The sequence below is a fragment of the Asterias rubens genome, chromosome 4, assembly GCF_902459465.1.
Source record: "Asterias rubens chromosome 4, eAstRub1.3, whole genome shotgun sequence".
NCBI lineage: Eukaryota > Metazoa > Echinodermata > Asteroidea > Forcipulatida > Asteriidae > Asterias > Asterias rubens.
Genome location: NC_047065.1, coordinates 3,591,647 through 3,611,382, shown reverse-complemented (window position 1 = coordinate 3,611,382; position 19,736 = coordinate 3,591,647). Strand labels below are relative to the sequence as shown.

Sequence of the window (19,736 nt, the reverse complement as noted above, 5' to 3'; positions counted from 1 at the left end):
TCAGCATGCAGCCGATTTCACAAACCACTAGGATTAATCCTGGGTCTAATCTCAGGTTAGGATGAGTAACCTGTCCTGGGTTCAATGCGTCCTAACGTCTCAAGTCCTAAGATTAATTCTCAGTTAGGAAGAGTTTGGTGAAATCGACGACTGGCACTTATGAAGCAAAAAGAAAAGCATAACCACCATATCAGCCAAGAATTTGAATGATTTCCTTTCAGTTTAGAGATGTTTTTTGCTGTGGTGGCTTAACCTTTGAGTATACTGCCACCATGTGCCTTACTTATACACAGATATAAATTGCATTGCAGTTTACCTACATGTATGTACCCCATGACCCAAAACTCTTAAGTATGCAGACATTTGCTAATGTATGTACAAAGAACATGCTCAACATGAACAATGCTCAATAAACAATGTAGACCTAATTTGGGCGATGATCGAAAGCCTGTATTACACACTGCTAGGAAAAATGGCATCGTGAATTATGCCATTTTTTTAGTAGAAGTCAAATTTTGAGCTTATTTGATTGAATTCAACCTTTATAAATGACTTCGGCCATGAAGTATGCTCTCATCTCGGCAACCTACAGTCGGTGGAAATATGGTTTCAACTTTGTGTTTTAAGTTTGTTGCCTTTTGGTTGCCCAAAATTACACAAAATCTGTGTGTTTTTGTGGGACTCAGTTGACGTGGTTAACTGGTAAACGTGCAGTTCATGATCATTGCATGGTTTCATATCATCTTTGACTTCAACTGCCCGTTACAAATGGCTTTATTAAGCATTGGTAAAACTGGTCGGCCAATTAAATGCCGAGCTTTGGGACAATGCTCGATCATATTCGGCGATATTCACATGGGTAGATCATTTCCGCAATAGCTTTCTAATGGTTTCAGAAGGGCCATGATGTGACTTTAATCTTTTTACAGCATTTAATTGTTAAAAGAGTTGAAACAATAAGATTTTTGTTCTCAATACAATCCAGATTGTCAGGTCATGTGACTTGAGCGACTTCACTGTTGCCTGTATACAGATATTATGTAAAAAAATTGTCATATATACATATACAAGGAAACACAACGATGTAGTGTGTCAAATATAATATCCTTGCTTTCGAGACAAAGAGACGAGACGAAGAAGAAAAGAATGTCAGGAAAATATTCACATCAGAAGTTGTTTTGTTTTTTGTTTTGTGTCAACAACAAAAAAGAAGGAAAACAAGAAAAGATAGGGCAACATTTTGTTGATGTTTTGGAAACTGCGGAAATTGCATCACAACATGCTCTAAACAACCAGTTGCTGATAGAGTTTCAGCATGTTTTGAAAACCAATGAGGCCTGTTTCAGAGGCCTGTTTTCAGCCCTAGGAGTAGGTAGCAACATGTCCCTGGTGACAGTGAATTTTGGGTGGACAGCCCAAATCAGTTAAGTGTTACCCACACCTGGAAGTGGCTGTCTGGCCTTGAGATGTTAGGCAATATCTCGAGAAAAAAAAAAAAAAAAAAGTTAAAAAAACATTAACTTCAGCCTTTCATTTTCAAAAACGCTATCCAGGAAATGAATTGTACTTTGACATTTTTTGTTTGAGTGAAACAAGTCAGTTCTAAGAGCTGTTTGCGGCCGCTATGGGCACTTTGGTACAAGCCTTTTCCGGCCGCTGTGGTCTCTTTAGGGTTAAGACAGTGAGACATAGCAATGCAGGTAAAGAGTACCAACATTCAAAGGAAGAAAGAAAAACCTTGGAAAGAAGATTTCACAGTACCGACCTTTGAATCAGATACAGTGAAGGGATAAAGAGTGAAATTGATGCTGGGATACCTACCTGCCAACATCAAAACCTCAGAAATAGGAATGCCAGTTTTTTTTAGTGACCAGATAGTGACACAAGAAGTCATGTGAGTAAAGCTAATTACATGTACCCATACAATTGATGTAATGTATGTACATGTATTCAAACGATGTACACAAAGCATTGTATCCCTTAAGGAAATCTCTACTGTCACAAGAAGGGACCCTCTTTTGCCAGAATTTGATAAAACAAATTCTTTGCTGTCATTGTCCGAAATACGAATGTTCTGATGTGGGCTGTAATCTCACAAACTGATTCAGTTTAATCAGGGCCCAATTTCATAGAGCTGGTTCTGAGCAGAAAATGTTGCTTAATAATTGTCTGCTAAGCAGAAATGAGCAGAATACCAGTCACAAATTGTACATTTGACATGGTAGTTTGGCTGGTAACCATGTTCTGGTTGACAAACCTGTGTTGTGCTAAGCTACTTTTTGTGCTTAAGCCCCTGAACAGTTGGCAGGTATGGGGATAAGGAAGGAAGTTAAATTCGTCACTTTTTAATGTGAATATTTTCCAGAGGTGAGTGAAGAGGAGTCTCTTCACAAGACCATGCCCTCGTACGAGGGTCCGTCCGACTCTCCCGAGTCCATCTTGTTGCGGACGTGCTCCAGGGTGTTGGTGAAGTGCTTGTTGATTTGCTCCGTCTCGTCGTTGTCTTCAAGATTTGGGAGGTCCTCCCGAATCTTCTCAATCAGCTGATTGAGGATCTGAACTGTTACCTGGATGAAAAACAAAACAAAGATAAAAAACAAGGAATAAATGAATAGTGCAACAAAGAAAATATATGAGGGAAATGACGTCTTCCTCAACCTTCCTGGTTAGCTAAAACTGTTTGATTAGTCATTTTCTTACTTTGACAATGTCCCAATTCAGAACATCAACACAAAAACTTATAAGAGTTCAATGCCATTCGTACCTGGTCGTTTCCTTTCTCAAAGTAGTAGATGTACCGATTGAAGATCTCGACAAAGAGCTGTACTTGCACCGTGGGATCCATACACTGCTTGGCAATGCGTAGGGCTTTCTTCAAACATTCACCAACATTTTTGGAAAACTTGAGCTGCAACAAAGCATTCAAGCAAATTAAAATATCGTTGTGCAGAAATGCAATTATAATTTTGTTTTCTTCCAAATAAGTTCATGAATCAAATAAGTTCTTAACTACTTTATTAGGCCTTGCTAAAAGAATGTCTGACGAACACGGGTTTTGAGGGGCCTACTTGACTTTAAAAAAAAAAGCACAGAATAAATACACTGGTAGTATAATTAATACAAAAAATAAAGAAGAATAATAATAACAATATTTATAGATGTTAAATTTGCATTGGGGTAAAAGAATATTAATTTTGGTCTAACCCTTGCACTGTATTAGCACTGTATACTCAGTACTAAATAATATTTATATTCAGTACTTTTAATAGTAATAAAACAAGCAACTATAGTAAAGGACCAAGTGTCATGAATGAGACTCGAATCAACAACCTGGTGACTTTGAACTGCCAGGACATTAATTTGATGCGCTAAACAGCCTGGTCATGACACACCACAAATGAGAAAAACAAATGCAAGTTTTCTTAAGCACAAATACAATCACATCGATTCAATGCACTTTTCAACAGTCATTGATTGGGTAAAGAACAAAATATGCAATCAGAACAAGACATTACTGAACTGAACAATAACATAAAGTACACGTGACAGTGACAAGGATAAAAATGGAAATAACAATGCAAACAAAATACCTCAAATTATTAGAAAAATAACAGAGGTAACCAACTATGATCACTATAATTTTTTTAACTCAAAGACAATATGCAATGCATTGTTAACATTGCTAAACATATTCACTGGGATAAATATTACAAAAACTGGTATAAAAAGACAGTGAGGTAATAAAATGGATAACAATAAAAAGATTTAATAGATGGAAATTTGCATCGGGTATAACAAACTTAAATTTTGGTTGTACCCAATACAAGATCAAAAATTGTAACATTTAAAAGCAAATTTTTAAGAGATGTGTCTTTGCCCTTTTGTACATGCAATTGATGCAAATGAGCAAATGTTGAGTGGGAGATTGTAGTCAAAACAAATAAGTCATGATTACACAAGGGTACAGTAAAGATGGGGTCTTAAGGACAACTTTAATCTCCATGCAAGCTTGCAAAAAGCCGCTGAGGATTTATCTTTTTCAATCTTACCTCCTCTCCCTCGCTCTCCAGCGTCTTCCCCGACCAGAAGAGATGTGACACCATCCCGACCGCTCGACACTGGTCGGGTTTCTTGAGGAGCTTCGAGGCGATGAGGGCGCAATGCGTTCGCAGCGGCTCGTGGTTCTCCTCACCGAAGAAGCTTATCTGTTCGAGGGTGGCTATGATGAGACTGATGGCTGCCAGCTTTGCTCTCGAGTCGGAGATCTCATCTTCGAAACATGCAAAACACTGCATCGAGAAGACGTTAATAATAATAATATTGGGTTCTTTTATAGCGTTCTTGAGAACTTTCTCTCCATCTTAAAAACATGTGGTCTGAAAAGAAGACGTTTGTTATGAGGTATAGGCCAATAATTACGGTTAGGGTTAAAGACACTGGACATTATTGGTAATTTTCAAAGACCAGTCTTTTCACTAGGTGTATCTCAACATATGCACAAAATAACGAACCTGTGAAAATTTGAACTCAATTAGTCGTTGAAGTTGCGAGATAATAATGGAAGAAAAAACACCCTTGTCACACGAAATTGTGTGCTTTCAGATGCTTGATTTCGGGACCTCAAAATCTAATGTCTCGAAATCAAATTCGTGGAAAATTACTTCTTTCTCGAAAACTACATTACTTCAGAGGGAGCCGTTTCTCACAATGTTTTATACAGCAGCTCTCCATTGCTTGTTACCAAGTAAGTTTTTGTGCCAACAATTATTTTTAGTAATTACTAATAGTGTCAAGTGCCTTTAAGTTTAAAGTATCGAAATAAAAGAGGACAACTGTTACCCTCTCATTTGAATTGTGAGTCAGTTTCACTGGTGGTTTATTATTTGATATCTCCTTACCTGTGACATGAAGTCGTAAGCCACCATCTCATGGTTTTCAAACTCCACGGTGCCGGCTGCGAGGGCGCCCTGCAGGAAGAGACGAAGAGACAGCTCCGGACACTCCGCCTTGGAAAGGGTGCAGATCGTCTGATGGCTGAACTGTAGAATCTTACGACATTTGGCTTCCCATTTCTCATCCTAATAATAATAGTAATAATAATAATAATTATAATACGACTTGTAATGCGTATTCACTCTGCTTGGTGTTCAAGGCGCAGTAAAAAAACAAAAATAAACAAAACAAAGAAAACAAAGAAAAACAGACACAACAAAATTAGTCCTTGAAAACCTGTGACATAAGATAAGTTTTGAGAAGAGATTTGAATGTTGTGGTACAAAGACAAGATCTAAGATTAAGTAGTAGAAAGTTCCAGATGCTTGGCGCAGCTGAAGAAAAAAGCCCAATCCATTACAGAATGATAAATGTAAGTTCAGGGTGAACAAAGAAAATTTTTAAGCAAACAACAATGCTCAAAAATTTTCTGCTAAGCAAAAATAAGCAAGATGGCAGTCACAAATGGTACATTGGATTTGAACCTGTGACCTCTGGATTAATGTGCCAGTGCTCTACCAACTGAGCCAACTAGCTCTAATGTCGGCATCTCCCTATTTTGACCGTCTTTGTGCCATTAAATGGTTTTAAATGATTGGTCACCTTGCCGAAAAATGCTACTCGGAGAAGTAGGGTAAAGATTTTGAAACTTGTGTTTTTCAGGAAGTATAACCAATTGAAATGTTCAGTTTACACAATTAAACACATGCCTCTTCTCAGAGCCAACACTCACACAACAAAGAGGTTTACACATGGTTGTACCCGCAAGTGTACTATTTATTTATAGTTTCTTCTTAAGATTCTCTTTGTTGAAACATTAGGCTTAAAGGCCATCATGGGGTGAACTGGGTTGGGGTTTGTGGGGGGGGGGGGGCAGGGGAATAACCCTTGTTACATACCTCCTCTGCCAAGTCTTTGTACTGGTAGGCCAAGCGATGGGCTGCAAAGACAAGGGGCGGTAACGTGAACTTGATTCGCTTCTCTCCACCGGTGCCGAAATGCTTTTGAGCTGTGCGTAACATCTGCAGAAAACAGTAACAACGGGAGATTAATGGAGGTGATTTCATTGGACGACTCCAAGTGAAAATCGAAACAAGCCCCCATTACTGGTAAGTCACTATGCTGTTTATTGCGCCAAGCATTAAAATTGAATTTTTATTTTACCCATATACACCGATGTGTGTTAGCACAGTGTATATGCAGTACTTTCCTGAGCTCTGTAAAAAGAAAACACAGGCAGTTTTTTTTTACAGAGCTTGGGAAAGTACCGGGTATACAGTGCTTACACACAGCGGTGTATAAGGATAACCAAAATTAATATTGTTGATCTTGATGCAAATTTCCAAAAAATGTTATGCATACATTCTTTGTGTGCAGAAGGTCTTTCACTCATTGTCCCTTCAGTGTACACCTTCACTTGTACCACTTGATTTAACACACCGTCTCACCCCTTCACGTTTATAATATGGGCCCAATTTCATAGAGCTGCTAAGCACGAAAATTTGCTTAGCATTAAAATTTCTTTTTTGATAAAAATAGGGTTACCAACAAAATTTCTACTTGTTGCATATTGCTTGTTACTGGTAATAAGCTAGCCTTGCTCAAGGCAGTCGAATTATTCACTCCGAAAAAAGGCCGCCGCTGTATAAAAACCCACCCGTATTCACTGTGCGTAAATCGCACGACACGATGCCCCCGTACACTATCCGCATGCGGAGGCCGTCAGGCCGACAGCCTTGTAGGGTCTTTGTTGAAGCCATTGACCTCATTACTATAATAAGCGAAGAGTTCCCACGGTCAGCTCATTACCATAATCCTCGCGAAAGACGAGACATGTTTACATCACACACCACCACCACGGACGCATAGGGTCAAAAGGTCGTGATAAGGGAAGTGCGTGATTGGACGTCAAAATGAATAATTCATTTGCCTCACATCCTGTGTTGTCTGAAAGGTCTGACGAAAGATATACATATTCATGGCCTGCATACTAGCATATCCGAGAGCCCCCCCATTTTTTTCCACTTGTGGAAATTTTTCAATACAACACATTAAACCCGGAAGTTACAGACCCGACAAGGCTGTCGGCCTGACGGCTTAGTGGTACGAGTGCGGATGCACAGTAGTCGTACGATGTGACAGTGTGTATACGGGTGGGTCATGCGGTGTGATCGCACGCACCACGCACAGGGTTTACGGGTGGGTTTACAGCGGCGTCTTTTCGGAGCGAATAATGCGACTGCCTTGAGCAAGGCTAGTAATAAGCTGTTGTTTGCTTATCCTGAAAATCACGTGTAAATTTGGTTGGTAATCCTGTTTTAACCAAGGAAGAAACTTCATGCTAAGCAAATTTGAGTGCTTAGCAGCTCTGTGAAATTGGGCCCTGGGCTACTTGAAGTTCCCGGGGGCAAGTAAAATGCACAAGTTTACTAGCCTGGTGGGCTACTTAAAAAAAACATATAATAATGAAACGCAAGGTCTGACTGATCTACATGTACATCCTATACTGACCATGGCTTGCTGGTCGGCCGTTTCTGCCTGTAGTAAGTTGACGAACCTTCCCATCAAACCTTGCTCCTCTGCAAAATCATCAGCATCTTCCTGCAAGAATAAAAAAAGGAACACAATTGATGAATGTGATATTTCCTGAACTATTCTAGACAGTCTCCTGACGATGACTACAGCAAGCTAGTCGAAACGTTGAGACCAATTCAAGAACTGAGTCTGCGGAAGTACAGTTAATTACGAAACTAGAATAAGCTATTATTAAGTAGTAGTCCCAGCCTATTTCTATACCATCCGCCCAGGTAATAGTTAATAAGCAGGACAGTTCTTTTCAGAACTGAGAAGTCTTCCAAACACCCAAACAATCCACGGTAGTAGAATAAAGCAAGACAGTTCTCTAAGAACAAACTGTACCTGGCAAGTAGATACACACATGGTGTTAGCGCAAACCAAATATACAATGCTTGACCCAGTATCTTTCAGATATACACAAAACTACAGGTTTGAACACAATGTGGACTGTCTCTTTGTCCTTTTGGTGTCTGCTTTACTTTTCCAGAAAATTTGGAATCACACAACTGATAGAACAATTAATCGCCAACACTGTAAACTATAAGACTATACTCAATCAATGAATCAAAAGAAAATGTATAAAGCGCCAAAGAAATTTATAAAGCGCCAAAATCAATTTTGCTCTTAGGCGCTGATGTATGGGCACAAACAGGAGAAACGTTATGGATGATACACCTCCTAAATCAGGTGAGCTTTCTCTGATGTATTGTGGAAGTTGGCTCCAGATTCTGGGTCCATATAGGGAAAATGATCGATCGGCAAAAGAGACACAATGGGTTCAAGGCTCAACAAAGTTTGGTAAACAGGAGGCTGATGATCGCAAGTCGTCGCTGTTTGGAGCACAGACTCAGCATACACAATTACTTGGCAAAATTTTAACTATTGAGTACAAGTCACTTAAGAAAACATTTAAAAAACCAAGCACAAAGGATGTGCCAACGCACTGTGGGTCTCATCTCTGCATGTATTCAGAAAGCATTTATCTCTCAGCACTTGGGTCTTTTTTATTTTAAGCTTTTGTCTTGACCTGGACAATTTTTTTTAAGTTAAATAATAATAAATAAATAAATATGATAAATTATTGGAAAAAAATCACATGTCCACTGTTTTTTGGTCCCATTACAAAAATGCGTTTTCCTATATTTTTATAGGGTTGAAAAAAAAACAGTCAAACAGTTCCAAAAGGCAAACTTTGCCTTTAAGACGATTCCTACCCCATGCTTTTATATCTGTATATGTTGCAGTGCAAGGCAAGTACACTGTGTACAATGCATAGAATAGAGCAAGGACATTATATTACCATGGTAGGGACATGGCAATATACATATTCTTGTACACACATGCACACAAGTACTTAGTAGTACACATGCACTATGTACACCCTAACCTTTCACCCAGTCACCCACAGCCTATTGAGGTTATACCACCCAACCCCCCTCAGTGATGCCAGCTGGAGCCTGTCTGATTAGACCATAACATTAGATTGGGTCTACCATCCAGCAGACATCCAGTAGAGGTAAATGGCAAGTAATGGGAGTCTATCCCCCAGGGGCTCTATAAAGGGGATATTGACAGCTAGTGGCAGGTGGCTGGAAGTGAAGGTTGAGTGACAGCTGACTGGTCAGGGGGTGACCCAAGGCAATAGCAGGGGTGCCACTACCAAGTTAGTGCTGGGTTTGTTTGGTCTCAAAAAGCCGCTGGGCTATGGTTACACAACATTATTGTATAGCCCCCCCTAATAGAGACCTTTCTATATTGTACACGTGTACAGACGCTCCGGCTGGACTTATAGTCTGCAGATGAGTAACTTTTCATCAATTTCAGGGCATTACTTTGGGGTTTTTTTTACAGTTTAAAACAAAACTGCTCTTTATTTATAATTAATTACCTCCGATTTAACAAAAATATCAACAAGAATATACAACTAAGTTTCAAATTGAAGTATATTCATGCTTTTTCTTGTGGATATCTTGTTTACAAAAATTAGCAGACGGTTAAAAAGTTGATGTCTTTGTTAAATGACACATATTTTCAAACAAGTATCCTGTACACAAGATTCTTTCTCCCCATGCACAAGCTAGAGTACAGGTTGCTTCGTACAAATTGCCGTCCGATGTGTAAATTAAGGCCAATGCGCTTCTTGGACTGGTACTTTTCACAGGTTTGTAATTTATGCATATGTTGGGATACACCAAGTGAGAAGACTGGTATTGACAATTACCAAACGTGTCCAGTGTCCGGGCTGGTTATTAATAATCTTACTTATTTTCTAAGGGGTTAAAAAAACAATCAGAAATCAGATTGAAAAAGGAAGAATATCATGGCTGACTTTGGGTGAATAATTTGAATGCCCTTACCTCTTCCGGTTGATCAGGTTGATCCTTGACGAGTGGTGCCACCATCCCCAGGATGATGTCAGCTTGGTCTGCTAGCAGGACCAGATTCCCGTTATCTAACGCACTGTTCACAACGTGAAGGCTCATGTTCTTGCGTCCCGTATAGTCAAGGTACTCAAAGAGAGGTGCAAAGTACTCCAGCTTGAGGAGGGTGAGGATGTTGTTGTAGGTGTCCACAGGGATCTTCAGCATGCGGGTCAGCTCCTTAGCAACAGGGCTGGAGTGTGCTAGTGACCCACTGTTGAAAGAAAACCCAATATATACAGATTGAGTCTAAACAAAGTTGACTGAGATTTATGCTTTAAAAAACAAAACAACTGCCGACACTCAAAACCCCAGTGAAGCACATATTAAACAAGCATTCTTTCCTGCTTATCTAAAAAAAAAAGGAATGAAACAAATTGATCATTTCTTAGATCTATGCCTTGGACCAACACAGGCCTGCATGCTTCGTTTTTGAAAAGGCAAGGGCACCAAGGCATTTTCTCCTTGGTAAAGGGCACCCTGTGAGGAAATTGTAAATTTCTACTGGAGCATTTCAAGGGCACCGAGGCAATGACCAGGGGGCATGCAGGCAATCGCCTTTGCTGCCTCCCTGAAGTGTAAGGCCTGCAAATATGTGAGATCTTAATTACAAACTGGATTTCTAAGCTTACGTTAAAATGGATATGGGTGGAATGGATCCCGAGTGTGACTGTTTTCAACCGACAAAGATTTGGTGGTTGAGCCCTGAGGAATGTTTGTGAACTTACTGTTCGATGCCAAGCTTCTTGAAGATCTCTACCGTTGTGTTGAGCACCTTATCGATGTAGTCGACTCTGTCTTCATAGCACTTCAGGGCAAGGTTAATGAGGGACACTTGTAACTCCACAACATCTTCTGTCGGCATGTCAGGTCGGGCCTGAAAGTTTCAAAGATCAGATCATCGTTTGGATTTTGTCAACGTAATGCGGATTTATAGGTAATATTATCAAGAAAGTCACCTGTGAACGTTTCAGGTGAATACAATGTCTACTTGATGATGAAACAGGAAAAACACTGACACATTGAATCCATTTGAAAATTTGTTTCTCTCAAAGTCACCTTTCCTGTGATCTTTGGATGTTACATTTGTTCAAGCTATTTTTACTGATTTGTAATCTCCAGGAAACTTTTTGCATTATGCTCACTATCATTACAAGCATATATTTCAGGGTCATTTCATGGAAGTACGACCCTACTTTTCAAGGAACAGGTAACAACAACGATTTATAAAAGCCAAATTTGTAGGTAGGCAGGTAGGTGGGAAATAGCAGCCAAATCAGAAAGTCCTGAGAAAATTTCAATTATAAACAAGACAAAAAGTTCACCGTTTTGATCATTTGTCCTTTTATTATTTACCTGTATAATAGCAGAAATCTGTTCTGAGAAGATGTCAAACAGTTTGAGTTCTGAGGGAATGCCAGCACTGTCATCTCTACAGGCAAACAAGGCCAACCTGCAACAAGAAAAAAGAAAAAAAAAACAAGGAATTACAAACTCATAAATATGGAAACCTATGCATGTTTGAAAATTATTTCACCACAAATTATTTGCAGGTTCAACCACAACAAAGGTTTGAGGCCCTAATAATAATAATACAGTCCTACGTCGCCATACAGTCTTATATCGTCTTATTATCCACCAATAAGGTGCTAGAAGATCGAAGAGCAGTAATCTGTCTCAACTATGATGTACAATATCTTAGACAGTTGTAGTTGATGTTGCCTCCATCCCTAACATCATCCGCCCCGTTATAAGCCATTATCACTGTGACTATGCCTCTTCTCTCATCCACACAAGTACACTAAGAGTGTTTTTAAAGTTTTTTTTAGTTTGGGATCCACAGTTCACCATAGACCTTATCGCAAATACCAATGCGCAAGCGCAGACTGTTGAATGAGGTGCATTGTGGGATAGATATGGATCAAATTTGGATACCAGCTAGACCACAATGCACCTAATTCCAAGCTTTACGCGCGCGCCCCAGTATTTGCGAAAAGGTCTATCGCCAAAATACTGCAATATTCAATATGACCCGGAATTTTCGAGCGGGCAACAAAAAAAATTAGCTGCTCACTTCCAGCTATTAGCAATGAAACTCATGACTCTGTACAGGGGACCAGGTGAAGACGGAATGATAGCACAAGGACTCTTACCTATCGATGAGTGCGATGATAATATTCTTGACGTTGACGCTGTTATTGAGTTCGGCACATCCCTTTAGAAACGGGCTCAGGGTCTGAAGATGGAACTCATCTGGAAACACCTGTATCAATCAAGATAGCCAAAGAACAACCATCAAACAATGGCTTCTTCATGGCTACACAATTGCCTGCGGATGTGTTATTCTTCACAGTTCCACAGTCTTCTAAGGAATGTTTTAAAATTGCGTTTAAGTGATTTTCAGGGCTTTAAGCTGATGGGAAAATCCACAAGACAACGGGTCAAAATGGTATTTGGATTGCAACTGTTTAGAAATAATATCTCAACAAGTTAAAATTTTAACTGTTTTGAGAGCAGATTTTTTTTATCTTCTCTTAAAACAGTTCGAAATTGAAGGGTGAAAAGTTTCCTGCTGAATTACAAACAAATGGTGGCCATTTAGAATTTTTGTTCTTCTTGTTGTCATGCTCCTGGGTCAGCCCCAAGTAAGCCGCTCCACAAGCAGGGCACTTGGATCTGACCGGGTGAGCCACAACAATGACGTCAAAGCTACTGGAACACACTGGGGTCAGACCTGGATCGATCCGGTGAAACTAATTGAACCCTAGCCTGAACATCTGACGTCACACTTCGAGGCTCGTGAACTACGCCAGAGATCTGCTGTTCAGCCCATGTACATAATCACCTTTGACCCTGCATGATTTCACACGGCCTTCACGGTTCCAGAGATTCACAGTTAAATCTGATATACACATGTATTTATATAAAGCCAACACCTGTTCTTGTCTTGCAGATAAGGAAACGGGACCAGCCTAATCAAACCCACCCTATATTTTCTCAAGGGTCAAGGGTCAGTTGAACAAAAAAAGGGTGCATTTCGATAAGCTTCCCTGGGTCGACCCTGCAGTGCTCACATGGGTGAGCCACTGACAAGAGCTAATCGAACGATCACACTTCGCCCTCTCGTGGTGACGCCATGCACCCCGGGTCACCCCCAAGAGACCCACTCCACAAGCAGGGCACTGGGGGCAGACCCGGTTGAGCCCCTGTAATGACGTCAAAGCTATTTGGACGTACCGGGGGCAGACCGGTGTCGCCCCAGGGAAGCTAAACGAACGCACCCATAGAGAGATGAAGGACATAAACTAAGGAGCTGACCAACCTGAATAATACACTCCATCAGATACTCTTGGGCAATGCTGTCTCTACAACTCACACACTGCTCTAAGATATCAGGAAGAACTGTCTGTAAAGTCAAACGAAGCACAGAAAAAATGCACATAATATCATCATCCTGAGATAGGGTTAATTTCAAACAATTGTGGCAAGCACTGAGGTACACTATATCAGAGGGGCAATAGACTGTTATCATAGTGCGGTCATCTTGATTTCTACTATTTAGATCAATGTAACCAAACCAAGACTGGCAGGAGAAATAGTCTGGTTCTATTTATGCAATGAATGTTTTTATATTCATTGCTGATAGGGGATACAAGGAACATGACCAAGATGTTGGTAGCATGATAAGGGTCTATTAAACAGTTAGGCCGTGTCCGAAACGGCGACTTCGGCTACAGCTACGGCTAGATCGCGCACGTCTGCCTATTCTTCAACACTGGTAGACGCGCTGATCTAGACGTAGCTGTAGCCGAAGTCGTCGTTTCGGACACGGCCTTACACACCTTAAAGTAACTGCCCATGAGTTTAAGAAACCTGCTTTTGCAAATGATTTTAGCAACTTTGACATGTTTTAATTGTATAAATCTGTGCATAACTCTTATTTTGTTGAGCACTGTATACTTTACCAGAGTCCTGTGGAAAAGAGAAAAAAATCCACAGGCACATTATTCGGGTGAGATTCAAAGCCATGACCTTTTTAGCTGTCATACCAATAGACCACCGAGCTTGCCTGGTTGCTAGAGGGTATTCAGAGCTCCAATTTAGGTACAAAAATCTACAAGAGCATTGGTGTTGCAGCTTAAAATTTTCACTGGACCAGAAATACTTGAACAGTTTCGTAGAGCTGCTTAAGCTGACATTATTGTGTCAACAAATCCGGCTGAGCAAGGGGAGGGTTAGATGAACATATATTTAATGGTGATCAAACCACGTACCTTAAGGTATCTGTTCATGTCTACATTCTCTAATTGACTGATACGGACTAAATTGGTGCCGACGAGGATCCGCAATTCCTTCCGTTCCTTCTCTCTTCGCTCTCGCTCCCTCGAGTGTCCCTGGTGCTGGATTCGAACCCACAGTTTGTTCATCTCTCCAAAGTTCAGGAGGATGAAATCTATGGAGTCTTCAACTGTGCCCGAGTCATTCTCACTGATGGTTTGAAGAAAAATTTACGGAATATCATTGATTTATCATTGTACTATATCAGTTTCCTTTTTGAAAACCTACAAATTTGCAACAACATAAAGGGTGCTGCTCGGGACAGTGCTGCTCTTAACATAGCTGGAGCTGTTAAAGACCGCCATTTCAATTACGCGGGCTGCAATAGTTTTTGGTACCAGCGCGTAACCTGTTTGTTCACGCGGCGCACAGCCCATCGCGCACCTACAGAATTTTTTTTAAGTTTTTGAAAAATAAACAAAAAAATTTGAAAAGGTACAAACATCAAAAATAAATTGTCAGTAGGCCTACCCGAAAAGTTTTTGAAAATGTACAAATGTTTCGTCTTTCATTGATGGGAATTAAATGGCAGGGACTTGCTCTTAAACGCCTGTTTAAAACCCTGCAGGGTCGTGCGAGTAAGGACCTCTCCTTCGGGCCTTTATCGAAGGCCACAACTATGACGTTTAAGAGCTCATGGCCACTCTTTGCTTTACTTTATATCTAAGCTTAATATCGACGAACGATTTCTTACTTCTCTTCTTTTGTACCATCAGGCAAGATATTCCGTGTGCATTGTAGGAGGTAGTTCCTGAGGAACAGTCCTCGCAGTGGATGTTGAACTCCACGGCACATCTCCACCAGGTCCTTCATGATGTCTTTACGAGAGTGCTGGCTTGTCTTGATGTAAACAATCCCTACAGTGATGAGCAGGTATCTGTACAAAAAGAATGTTTTAAGTATATTAAAGGAACATTACAGAATTGGTTTGTGCTAACAAAACAGTTGCTGGCAGTGTAAGCACTTTATGTAATCCACCATATGCATAAACTGACAAACCTGTGTGGTCACAAGAGAATAGTGAAAGACCGATTACAAATTTTGCATTGCATCGATGCCAAAATAAAAATGAATAAAACGCTCACTGAGAGCGATAAACTCCAAACGCGAAGTTAGATTATTTATTTCTCATCAAATATGACATTTCAGACAGAAATATTTCAAGGGATGTTTTTTACTATCATCATCATTAGACAGTGTAAGTTTTATGTAAATCTGTGATCTACGCGGTTTTTATTTCTTACCAATTCTGTAACGTTCCTTTACTACTAATAATAATAATAGCGACAAGCGGGCATTTGGAACTCCTTTTCCATAGGATGCAAAGCGCTTGGATGTCTCCAGCACAGATCAAATCAATATCAAAGATGGCCCAGAACAAATCAAATCACTGTCGACGAAACAAGTGAGTCTTCAAACAATTTCTTGAATGAGTCAAGTGAGTTTGCATTTCTGCAGCTATCTGGTAGTGAGTTCCGGGCCCACATTGGAGAAGGCTTGGTCTCCTGCTTTACTAATAAATAATAATAATAATAATAAGACTTGTAAAATGCACACATATCCATCCTGCTGGGGGTTCTGTTTGATGCTGGAAGAGAAGGTTGCATGAGGAAGAACGTGAAGAACACGGCATAGAATGTACTTGGGCTAATAGCAATATTGTAAGCTTGGGCGGTTCCTTCGGTTACCCGGTTCTACCCGGTTCCAAATTGAAAACCGGACCGGCGGTTCCACTCTTCTGTGGAACCGGGTACCCGCTTTTGTCGGTTCCGATTTTAAAAGACCGAGTCCCAACTATAAAAGGCTCTGTGGAGCCGATCCTGCGACGAACCGGCTCTAGAAATTGAGGCTTGATGTTGAAAGCGGTGACCGCAGATACAGTGTGCAAAGGCTTCAAGCCGACATGAGTATCAACTATCACGTGTGGCTGCATACACAGTGCACAGCCCCCTCCAATGCATAGGCATCTATACATGTATATCTCATGCATATACATGTACATGTACAGAGTCCAAAGTCCAAATAGACAGCACACTGTGATTGGCTGCCGACATATCCATATTCATAAAAGCTTGCCCCATGCACAAAACACACAGTACTGTATGCATGTACAGGCATGTACACTTGTATGTACAGAGACGACACACTGCATGCACTACGGACGTACTGCACTACGGATGTACTGCACTACGGACGTACTGCACTACGGACGTACTGCACTACGGACGTACTGCACTACGGACGTACTGCTACACAACGGACGTACTGCCGGCTAAATCAAAGACTTGTTTAAATGCAGGGAGAATAGGTGCTCGGTGGCACGATGTCTGATTGACTTGGGGTGGGTATTCTGGTATTTTCGTTAAAAATAGATCAGCTCCAATTGTGTGTGTGTGAGCTCGGGACCGATGTCTGATTAACTTGGTTATTTTCAGTTAAAATAGATCGGCTCAATTGTGTGTGTGTGAGCTCGGGACGGGCGGCTTATGTTTTATATTGAATTGGAACCGGGTATGTCTCAGAACCGAGCTTTTTTTCGGAACCGGAACCAAGCCCCAAATTTCTGGAACCGCCCAAGCTTACAATATTGACTTAATCGGGATTATAACCAAAGTTATAAATAGTGCATATAACACTCACAGCCTTGGTACTATGTTTCCGGCGTACTGTACCAGTTCGTAGAGGTCAGATATACGATGACCTTTCTGGTATTCATCAAGAAGATACTGCTCCAAGTATCTAAGCTCATCACAGACCTGCATATCTGTAACATTATGGTTAAGGTTCACATACTGATTAAGGTAAAGATATTGGTTAGGGTTAACAGAATGGTTCAGGTGATAAAAGACTAGTTCAGGTCAAACAGACTGGTTAATGTTAACAGACTGGTTCAGGCAAATAGAATGGTTCAGGTTAGCAGAAAGGTTCAGGTCAACAGAATGGTTCAGGTTTTCAGACTTGTTAAGGTAAACAGAATAGTTAAAGTTAACATACTGGTTAACGTTAACAGAATTTTTGTGGTTAACAACAAACTGGAATGGTTCAAGTTAACAGAATGATGCAAGGTTTATAGAATGACTCAAGTTAAGGCTGAAATGGTTAAGGTTAACATACTGGTTAACAAATCAAAATTAATAGGTTAACAGACCAATGGTATAATCTGAATCCCACTGCCACAGAGTTTGGCACATTTCTTACAGGGGACATTCCAGGCATGTGACTTTAAAGACGCTCCCAAATAAAGTTGGCTGCTGACAAAATAATTGTTAACAAGGATACAGAGCTCATAATAGCTTTTTGGAGACAGCATCGAGGTGCGTAGCTCTCCCAGCATGTTGGACGCATGCTTTAGACCATCCATCAACTTGCCTTTGTCCTGTATAAAGAAATCAAGATCAACCAATCTATGACTGTTGATTGAGACAAGTAAAACTACAAATGATGTGAATGGAAAGTTGGCGACACGTAAAAGGAAAGCTAACTTGTCACGAGGTCTCAACCCTTGAAAGGATACTCAAAAAAAAAATAATAATATTAGTAATAACTGGTTCTAACATAGTGACCATAGCGAAATCAAGGCAGTTTACAACATTATTATCCCTGTTTACCGGAAAACTTTTAAAACATTCTTCTAACTTTCTCAACTCACTGGGGAGCATACGCCCAACTGCTCAAATTGCGTACTCCACATCACTAGGTATTCTTTGCTTACACAGCTACCACAGAAAGTTGGCACTTGTACAGTAAGCGGCGAATGGTGAATGTGTTGCCCGTAAGCAGAGCCATGAAAGTGAGGCTCTGTTCTCGGAGCTAACCATGTTTACTTTACTTACAAGCTTCATGAAATGGAACCCTTGTATGATTTTAAGTTACATGGTTTTATAAAGAACCTCACCAGGCATCTTTTCATCTGGAAAGACTGCATCTTGACGACATGTTGAGCCTCATCAAGAAGCTTCTCCTGATCATCTTGGGGAGATTGCGCTGTTTGAGGCTGTAATAAAACATCAATGAAAATTTATGCCAGGTCTGAATTGGAGGCTACGGCTACAGAAGTTAAGGGCGCCCATAGCAACTTCCTTAAATACATGTAGGAACAGCCATAGCTGCAGCCGAAGTCGCCAACTTGGATAAGGCCTACTAACATCATTACTGCTGACACTTTGAAACATAAATAAGAAAAGTTTCCATATCCTGCCACCACTTTTTCATTCATTGTGAAATAAAAAAGAATTTGATTTACTCAAAATGAGATATTCCTCTTTGTAAAAATGAGTGAAAAAGTGGTGGTATATGCAAAGTTTTTACATAATTTTTGTTAATTACCGCAGTCAAGACCAAGTCACACTGCAGCGATAACGAAATTGATAGGCCCTAACGCTTACGACACAAAGAGAACGCATTCTATTGGTTGAATAGACCGATCCAGTAGGCTCCGCCCACGACGCACGTGTGAGCAAGAACACGTGGGGCTCTCCAATGCCTTTCTGCACAACTCTGCCGCGCGCGCCAAGCAGACGCACACGCATGTTGGACCTTAGTGTCGGACCTTCGTTGCATTGTGATTGGTCAATACGCAATGGGGCGGGGCTTAATGGATCGGTCTATTGCTCCAAGCAGAATAGGCCCACGCTCATTCAACCAATCGAGGGCGTGCATTGTTAACATTCTCGTTTTTGTTATCGTTATCGAGGCCTGTGTGATTGGGCCTTTAGCTTGTAATAAATTTTAAAAAGGAAGTCTGAAATACAGATTTATCCAACTTGCATTTGTGTCCATATTGTATACAAAACATTATGCTGACGAGTTCGACAATGTTGAGGATATTTTTAAGTGTAGCAAGATGACATGTCCCAGTTTGGCAAAATACGGTTGTCAAAAATATGGTCACTCGCTGGTCAGAAATAAGTCATGGACAAAGCCATTGCATTGGGTTGTTTTTGTATTTGTAAATTGAAGTAAATCACACAAAAAATGGTTTGAATTGATTATCTAGCTAGAATTGAATTGAATTAGTGACCTAAACAATCTTCTGCTCAAAATAATGACTAGGATCTCTTTAAGTGTTGTAGGAAGTATTTGGTTCAGCTAGTTTACATCTTCTGGCAGATCGAGTTAGTCAAGCTACTGCTGAACACATCCCCACCCCCTTCGCTTCTCGTCAACTGACCGAGTGCATTTTTAACAAGCGGTGCTCCATCAACCCACATGAAATACCAGCACCCAAGTACTATTCCCTTACGCGAAATGGGTTTTTAATTAACTTACATCATACATACTAGTTACAGTAAAACCCAGCCGAATTTAGAAAATTTCCATTAAAGCCGAACACCCATAAAAAGAGTTAATTTTAAAACAATATCAACAGCAAATTTACGAACCATCTTCTCCGACTTGTGTCACACTCGC

At 40.4% G+C, this 19,736-nt stretch overlaps 1 protein-coding gene across 1 annotated transcript; it reads right to left on the bottom strand.

Moving 5' to 3' along the window:
- Positions 1-102: 102 nt before the first annotated feature.
- On the bottom strand, positions 103-19,736 carry LOC117289007 (vacuolar protein sorting-associated protein 35-like). Its single transcript, XM_033769904.1, has 17 exons — positions 19,709-19,736; positions 18,223-18,321; positions 17,607-17,703; positions 16,968-17,091; positions 15,022-15,204; positions 14,264-14,477; positions 13,312-13,395; positions 12,143-12,252; positions 11,346-11,442; positions 10,718-10,866; positions 9,927-10,203; positions 7,504-7,593; positions 5,892-6,014; positions 4,899-5,078; positions 4,050-4,289; positions 2,765-2,908; positions 103-2,567 (listed from the first exon to the last, which is right to left on the bottom strand). The coding sequence occupies exons 1-17, from the start codon at positions 19,709-19,711 to the stop codon at positions 2,388-2,390; spliced, it is 2,394 nt and encodes a 797-aa protein (XP_033625795.1). The 5' UTR covers positions 19,712-19,736; the 3' UTR covers positions 103-2,387.

Coding starts and splice junctions, on each gene's coding strand:
- LOC117289007 (XM_033769904.1), bottom strand. Junction 13,396..14,263: donor ACATGAACAGATACCTTAAG/GTACGTGGTTTG, acceptor TTGACTTTACAG/ACAGTTCTTCCTGATATCTT. Junction 11,443..12,142: donor ATCATCGCACTCATCGATAG/GTAAGAGTCCTT, acceptor TTCTTGTTGCAG/GTTGGCCTTGTTTGCCTGTA.